This window comes from Solea senegalensis, linkage group LG2 (genome assembly GCF_019176455.1).
Source record: "Solea senegalensis isolate Sse05_10M linkage group LG2, IFAPA_SoseM_1, whole genome shotgun sequence".
In the NCBI taxonomy this organism is placed as follows: Eukaryota; Metazoa; Chordata; class Actinopteri; order Pleuronectiformes; family Soleidae; genus Solea; species Solea senegalensis.
The window spans coordinates 1,299,281-1,307,864 of record NC_058022.1 but is presented as its reverse complement, the minus strand read 5'-3'; the positions used below and the strand labels follow the sequence as shown (position 1 = coordinate 1,307,864).

Here is an 8,584-nt window from a genome sequence, read left to right as displayed (position 1 = left end):
CATTTCATTCATTCAAATTTGAATCTGATTATTTTAACACAATCTGTTCAATTTAAAAACAGGTTTATATCAAAGGTCTCAAACCGTTTATTGTGAATTATCTCTCATTCCATGTCAAAACAAACTCAAATTCTATTAAATGTCGTCTCAAATATCGTTATTGTGATATATGTTGATAACATTTTAATCAAAGGTTTGACCTCCTGATCAGACTAGAGTCTAAAAAGTGGCCCACAGGTCATTTTAGTTTGAGGCCTATTCTGGTCCATTTAGACCATTTAATGCTGTTTTTGTTAAAATGCCAATACTGGTTTTTAAAACTTATTTTACTGCTAAAATTTAGATTTCAAAGATTTATTGATCTCAAAGATGAATTGAAGTTTATGAGGTTTGTAGAGTTTATATTGATCTTTAATGCTTAATTCTAACTTAAAACATGTTAAATATCAGTATTTTCTGATAATGTGTTAAAGTTTTTGAAGGATTTTAAGTTTACGGTAAAAAGTTTTTGGCGTCACAGGAACTTTACAGGAAATTTAATGTACACGTTGGTGTCTGGTTGGTCTGTTTTTGAGTGTGTGTGTGTGTGTGTGTTGGGGGGGGGTTTAGTGTACAGGGGCGTGGTGTGACTGTGGACAGGCTGATGACTCTGTGGATTCACTCATGCATGGTCACACAATGTGACAGTCCAGACATGGCTGGAACCAGGAGGCAGCTCTGTTTGACTGAGCACCGAGCCGCCTCCAACTCCAAACACTAACAACAAACAACAAGAACAAGACAGAAGAAAGAAGAAGAAGAAGAACAAGGAGAAGAAGAAGAAGAAGAAGCAGAAGAAGACCTTTGAGCACAAGCCTGGAGAGCAGAAGAGCGCACATGAATGAGTTTGTGTGATAACGTTTAGAACAAAGTTATTTGAGCTGTCAGAGGTGACAGAGACACACAGAGACAGACGCAGGGACAGACGCAGGGACAGAGAAGGTGGTTGCAGCTGCGTCAGGTCTCCAGCAGATGATGGCACCAGTGATGTCTCACGGATTTGCTTGTCGTGTTTAAGTATGACATCTCCACTTTGAAGGTAATGACGTGTGAGCACAGCTGGGAAAACCGTCCTGCACTTAAGCCAAAACTAAAGTTAGACCAAAGTAAAGGAAGGAAGGAAGGAAGGAAGGAAGGAAATGTAATAATAATAATAATTAAGGGAGCGAGACAAAAGCCTGACAAAGCCTGTGTGGCTGTTAAAAGCCGTCTGGTGTCTCTGGTAAACTCTGTATTGTGAGGCCTCACAGGTTTGTCTTTGTATTTGAACCTGACTCTGACTGTGAACGTTCAGCATCAGGACACAAACATGCCTCAAATACCTGAGAAACACGGAGAATTTTTATATTATTATTGTTGTTGTTGTTATTATCAGCAGCACAGTTAAGTCCCTACAAGGTCAAACCTGACTCTCCGCTGGTTTAAATTACAACACCCCAACTATTTATAATATATATCTTTTGCATTTCAATGAGTTTTCAGTAGTTTTGAAAAAGTTATTACTACTTACAGTATATGTTTCTTTGATTAGACTTCCTGCTGTAATTGGTTAAAACCTTAACTTGTTTTTCTCCCTCTTCCAGGTGTTATATATATTCTGAATGCTGGTCGATGGATTTATTACTTGATATAATACAAGAATATTTTAGTAAGTTTCTCTTTATAATGCTCATGTTTGTGTGTTGAATTTGTCATTAGGATAGTGTTTGTACAGGTTATATAACATTGAATAACATTTTTCTATATCTAGAATTAAGTAGTTAGTAGTTCAAATGAAGTTTCACTTTAAAGGTTTACTTTTTAATGTTCTGAACCCTTTGTTAAACCTACATAAAATCTATCTATCTAGTAGGCTAGTTAGGTATTAAGCTAGCTATCTAAAATGTAAAGTTTAGTTTTATAACCGTTTTTCACTTTAAAAGTTTACTTTTTAATGTTCTGAACATTGTGTTTAAACCTATATCAAATATCTATCAGTTAGATATTAAGCTGGCTAGCTAAAATTATGTTTTCAAAACGTTTTTTTTTCTTTAAAAGTTTACTTTTTAATGTTCTGAACCCTGTGCTAAACCCATATCTAATATCTAGCTCGTAAGCTAGTTAGATAGTAAGCTAGCTTGAAGCTGAAATTTAAAAAGGTAGTTTTAAAACTGCTTTTCCACTTTAAAAGTTTACTTTTTCATGTTTTGAACCCCGTTTTAAATCTACAGCATTAAATTTTTATAAGGAAACTTACTAGCAAAACTTTGAATAATTGATTAATCAAATAATTTACCATGTTTTGTCAGGTTTAAAGGGTTCATGATGAAGTTGCTCCATTGGTACATTGGTTAAAAAGCAAAATTGTTTACACAAAACAAGTTATAAGTTGACTATATGTAAGAAATTTGACACTTAAAATGGGTCAAATCTCAAATATTGTCCAAATATAATCACATGAACATGTTTATATTGTTATTTTAATGTTACAGTGAACAGAGAGTGAGAGTGCTGTGTATTTGTAAAGTATTTTTTCTTGTCAGAAACATTGACCTTGTCAAGACCAGTAGTCCTCGTGGAGACTAAAACCTGGTCCCAATGAGGCAGAACCTAATTTCTGAGGAACTGGTTAAGTTTAGGACTAAGATTTGAATTGTGATTAGGGTTAAAGTTAGGAATAACGTTTTGTTTAGGCCATTTAAATGAATGGAAATCAACACAGTGTCCTCAGAAGAATAGCTGCACAAACCCGCGTGTGTGTGTGTGTGTGTGTGTGTGTGTGTGTGTGCACGTGCCACACCAGAGCCCCATCTCTGCTTAACACTGTTTTCGAACATTATAATGTTGATCTCAGCACATGCCTGCTGGTCAGTGGAGCGAGCAGGTGAGAGCGAGACAGAGAAAGAGAGGGTTGAATCAAACAGGTGGTGGACACAGTGGACACAGAGGACACAGAGGACACAGTGGACAGCATCTGTGTTTCAAGCGAGTGCAGTGAATTGATTTGTTATCAATATCTGACAATTTTTGGACACTGAGCCTTAAAAGAGAAACACGACAGACTGAAGTTCATAGAGATGATGGTGGATCAGCGGTAGGGCGAGTTGACTTTCAACTGGGAGGTTGTGGGTTAGATTCCCAGCCCTGTTAGTCTACATGCCAATGTGTCCAAAAGCAGCTTTGAGTGGTCATCTAGAAAAATGTGATATTACATTCAGACCATTTACCGACACTCTCACCTGTGTCGTTGTGTTGTTGTTGTTGTTGTTGTTGTTGTTGTTGCCAACTTGTGTATTGGAATTCCTTACATGGAATTTTTTTTGGGGGGGGGGATCAAAATGTTTCAATGCGTAACTTTTGGTGTTTTGTATTTTTTGTTGTTGAGGATGTTATTGTTTTGCATGTATTTGATCTTTATGAACAGAAACATGAATTGTAAAAACAAAACTATGAGACGTGACTGAGGGAGCGTTTGTGTGTATACAACAGCAGAGCGCTTATACCGTCAAACTGCTGAAGGGTTTGGTTGTTTTTTTTTTTTGAGCAGTAGAATTCATTTCTGAAACTTATCTTGGAACCCTTCTTTGTGTTTTCAGTCAAACTCCAACCAGCTGTCAATCACGCTATATGTGTTGTGCTTTATTGCCTATTTTCCTCTAAATGGAAACTTTACAAAATTGACATCACGTTCTGTTGGTGAAGAGCTGAAACTAGCGACGGAGTCCATTTACTTTTCAGGAAAATGTTTGATAACGTTGTAAATCAAAGTATTTCGAGTCGCCCCCTAGTGGTTACTGAATACATTTTAACATCCGGCTTGTCGTCTATGGTTCATCATCTGAAAATAGGCTCTGTCAAGTAAAACTATCGCAGTGGGAGCTGGAGCCTGGTCACCAGTCCATCACAAGGCAAATATATCGAGACAAAGACCCATTCAGTCTCCCATTCACACCTACGGTTCATTTAGAGTTTCCATTGAACCTTTTTAGAACTTTGGGAGGAAACCGGACACTTGTTTAACCCTCTCCTTGTCTCCTCTTCTCCTTCCTCCTCTGCCTTCACTCCAGCCTGTACTTTCTCCATAGGCTAGAAAATCTTGAAGTATGGGCGACTGGAGTTTTCTGGGGCGGCTGTTGGAGAACGCTCAGGAGCACTCGACGGTTATCGGCAAAGTCTGGCTGACCGTCCTCTTCATCTTCAGGATCCTGGTGCTGGGGGCGGCGGCGGAGGAGGTGTGGGGCGACGAGCAGTCCGACTTCACCTGCAACACCCAACAGCCCGGCTGCGAGAACGTCTGCTACGACCAGGCCTTCCCCATCTCGCACATCCGCTTCTGGGTGCTGCAGATCATCTTCGTGTCCACGCCGACGCTCATCTACCTGGGCCACGTGCTGCACATCGTCCGCATGGAGGAGAAGCGGAAAGAGAAGGAGGAGGAGATGCGCAAGGCCAACAGGTTGCAGGAGGAGAAAGAACTCCTTTATAGAAACGGCGGAAACGCTAGCAGGGGCAAGAAGGAGAAGCCGCCAATCAGGGACGAGCACGGCAAAATCCGCATCAGAGGCGCGCTGCTGCGCACGTACGTCTTCAACATTATTTTCAAGACTCTGTTTGAAGTGGGATTCATTTTGGGCCAGTATTTCCTCTACGGCTTCCAGCTGAGGCCTCTGTACAAGTGCGCGCGTTGGCCCTGCCCCAACACCGTCGACTGCTTCATATCGAGGCCCACGGAAAAGACCATTTTTATTATATTTATGCTTGTGGTGGCTTGCGTGTCCCTTTTGCTGAATTTGTTAGAGATCTATCACCTTGGGTGGAAGAAGGTCAAACAGGGAATGACCAACGGGTTCCCCGCCACGCGCGAGTCGCTGCGCTGCGTCGACATCGCCGAGCCCGAGTGTTCCAGAACTGCCCCATCCAGCCTCACCTACCCTCCCAACTACTCAGACGCCACAGCGGGGAGCGGCGCCTTCCTGCCGCCCGGGGGGCCGGCGGCTGTGCCCGCGGCGGCCGAGTTCAAGATGGACGACCTCCAGCGGGAGGAGTCCCTCCGTCGGCCTTCACCGTCTTCCCATTATTACATCAGCAACAACAACAACCACAGGCTGGCCACGCAGCAGAACTGGGCCAATCTGGCCACCGAGCAGCAGACTCGGGAGATGAAGGCCGCCTCTCCTTCCCCATCCCCCTCTTCCTCCACCAGCACCGACAACCAGCAGCAGCCGGTCGATGCTGCGCTGCTCCTTCCTAAGAGCAACACCACCAGCAACACCAACATCACCAGCACGACCGCCGCCGCCGCTGCTGCCGCCTCCTCCTCCTCCTCCTCCTCCTGCGGCAGCGGCGGCTCCAGCACTGCGTCTAACGCAGGCAGCTGTGTGGGTGGAGAGAAGAGCGAGCGGGAGCAAGGCTACGTCACCACCACCACAGTGGAGATGCACCAGCCTCCGGCGGCCGTCAGCACAGACGCGCGGCCGCTCAGTCGGGCCAGCAAGAGCAGCAGCATCAGAGCCAGGCCGAGCGACCTGGCAGTGTGAATCTCTCTCTCAACACTTTCATGTCCCTGAGCCCCTCCCTGACCTTTAACCTTTAACCTTTAACCTTTAACCGCACCCCCACCCCACCCTACATAAAGACACAGCAAACACTTTGAGAAAAGAAAACAAATAAACGACAGCAACACTTTAAATTACAGCACAGTAACAATATGGTGATCATTTTGTTAAGGTTATGGTTATAACATCTTATTTTTATAGTATATGCAACATAATGAAATTTAGCAACATTGATGAAAGTTGCAGCTGAATATTCCTCACCACACACTGTTTCGATCAAAAAGATATTTAGTTTCATCCATGATTAGAACATTGTTGACACAAAATGGCCGCCTCTGCAGAGCTGACCCAGCTCCTGATAGAAATATAAAAACATTTCATAAAATCAGGTGTCCAAATACTCATAAAATGTAGTATATTTATTATTTTATCTTCAGTTTCTGCCGAATGAACATGATTTCACCTCAATTTTACTCACTAGACCTTTAATAATATGGTAATTGTTGCTTTTGCTTCCATGTAAACAAATAACACTGATGGTAGTTTGTAGTAACTGTCATTACAGAGCTTATGACTGGATAAGACTTCAGTAGGACTGTAATATTATCTCATTATTACACATTTATTAGCATACTATTACCATGTTGTTACTGTTATGTGATGTAAAGAGTTAAACCTACAAATAAAGAAGACAAAGTGACAAGAGCAGGAAAAGGTAGAAATGTGAAATGTGAAACAACTCGAGCACTGTAGTTTCTTAAAATAATACTTCATTTTGGCAACACCTGGATTCATGAAGTTCATTCAAACCTAAGTGAGCAAGTTTTACAAACAAAAACGAGTTTAGGAGAATGCGCAAAAGTATCGCAGCTCCTTTTTATCCACACAAAAGCTGACTGATTGAATGGCAAACTGTGCCATTTCACTCTGGTACCCCGAGGGAAGGGGGCCAAAGAATGGAATGTCTTTCTGTGACAGTGTTACAGCGCCACATACAGGCCTGGCACGTAAACAACAGCGTTTAGAGTCATTCTGGGTGGTTACGTGGGCCAGGGTGAATCGGCCGAGCAAGGAGCGCTAGAGGGAGGGAAAACTAGCGGGTTTGACGTGATAACAGCAGAAATGCCTAGCGCAGCTAGCATCCAACAAGGTGACATCGCTAAATAGCCGTCGCTAGTAAGTTAGTAAAACGTTTTCCGTCGCTCTGCAGACGTCACGCGGATTGTTGGTGCGATTGGTTGTAGGTCGATCCAGTTGCGTACACTTGCTCTGACGAGGATTCCGAGCCGAGCTGAGCCGATACTAAAAACGTGACGTCAACACTGACGAGTGAGCGAGAGCGTCGTCACTGATGAGTCATGAGTGACGACGTCCGACACAAGAATCAAAGTGAACAATGAACGAACTGTAGATCAGTTAAAAAAACAACATTTAGCTAAAGTAAATGTCTAAAATGTCAATATTTAACAGAGGAGTCTGGTACATTTAGCAACAACACTGCTGATCGTGAGCTCAATCACGACCACGTTCAGTGGTATTTCAGTTCATTGACTGTGTCAGGAAGTACTGAACGATTCTGTGAACAACTCGACTCATTCTAATGATTTTTCTTTACAAGTTTGTGTCGCGTATAAAACAGCGTCACATGCTGTGATGACTCCACCCACTTTGAGGAGGTGCTATGAAGTCATGGAAAACCACATGAGTAGAGTAAATTCGAGTAGTGCCAGAACTTTTTAAGAACAAAAAAGATCACATTCTGTTTCCGTGTGGACAAAACCTTCGTTTGAATGAACTTCACTTAGTTAAGTGTTACCAATTTAAGTTATTTGAGTCAAAGATTTGCTTTTACGAGCTCAGAGACACTGAAGAAAGAATATAGAGAGAATTGATTTTATTTCTGGGATGGGACGGTACCGTGTGGTGTATCTGTACCTTTAAGATGTTTCACAGCGTTTCTTATTTCAGATCCAGCGACACGGCGACGCGACACGCGTGAACACGGCAGCCTTTTCTTTCCTTTTCTCAACTCGATCCATGTTTTTTTTGTTCTAAAACCAAAGACGACAGAAAGTCATTCATCTGCATTTGTTTTTTTTTGTTTGTTTTTTTTTTGATTCCTTAAAGTTTACATTTTTGGTAGTTGATAAAGATTTGCACATTTAGGAAAAAAGACAATTGCTGTTCTGCAAAGCTAATATTGGTAGTAATAGAGAGAGAGAGCATGAGAGCGAGAGTGAATGTGAGACAGAGAGAGCGAGAGAGAGACGTCAAACTGCCAAACTCTATGATCCTCAAAGGAAAAATGTCTTAAATAATAAAAAATGGCATCAGCTCTTGAAAGAAAAGGCAGAATCTTTAAAAAAAAATCTCACAAACTCAGATGATAAAGAAGAGAGAGAGAGAGACATCAGACATGGACTCCACTGCTGAGACAGTGTCCGCTGGCCCCTCCCCTAACCCCCGCGTACCACGTCCCCTACAGTACGACAGGATTGTTGCGTTCGAAACCCCCGTCACCACGACAACGCCTGCAAACTCTCTCCTCTTTAACGTGTTCATGCAGAGCATGATTTTTTTCCTCCGGCTCGTCAGAGAGCGGAAAACCAAAAAAACAGCAAAAAAACCCCGTTCTCCACGCTGTCTTAAACAAAGAGAAGTGCCTTGTGTATGAATGATTCTTTTGTAAGAACAAGTTGATGTAAATGTTCATTTACCTCAAATGTTTACAAAACTGTTGACGAAATAAAAACATTTTTTTGTACCATAGTTTTGCTGTCCTCACTTTTTCGTCAAAATCTTACACTAAATGCAACATTTTTACCACATTTATCTACAAATAATGAATAATTCAAGTGACCTTTGACCAGATTTACAGCCATGTTTGCAAACTTATAAATACACAATAAGATAATCTAAAGCAAAACATTTGTGCGAAATGCAGCAACTAATTTACAGTCATATCTGTAAAAACATAATATTATTTTTTAATAAATAAATGAATAAAGTTC

General features: G+C 41.8%; 1 protein-coding gene across 1 annotated transcript; it reads left to right on the top strand.

The window, feature by feature from the left end:
- Nucleotides 1–664: 664 nt before the first annotated feature.
- Nucleotides 665–5,638, top strand: gja3 (gap junction protein, alpha 3). The gene is made up of 3 exons (XM_044016303.1): nt 665–1,078; nt 1,623–1,687; nt 4,086–5,638. Exon 3 carries the CDS (start codon nt 4,122–4,124, stop codon nt 5,553–5,555), a length of 1,434 nt encoding a protein of 477 aa, XP_043872238.1. The 5' UTR covers nt 665–1,078; nt 1,623–1,687; nt 4,086–4,121; the 3' UTR covers nt 5,556–5,638.
- Nucleotides 5,639–8,584: the final 2,946 nt, after the last annotated feature.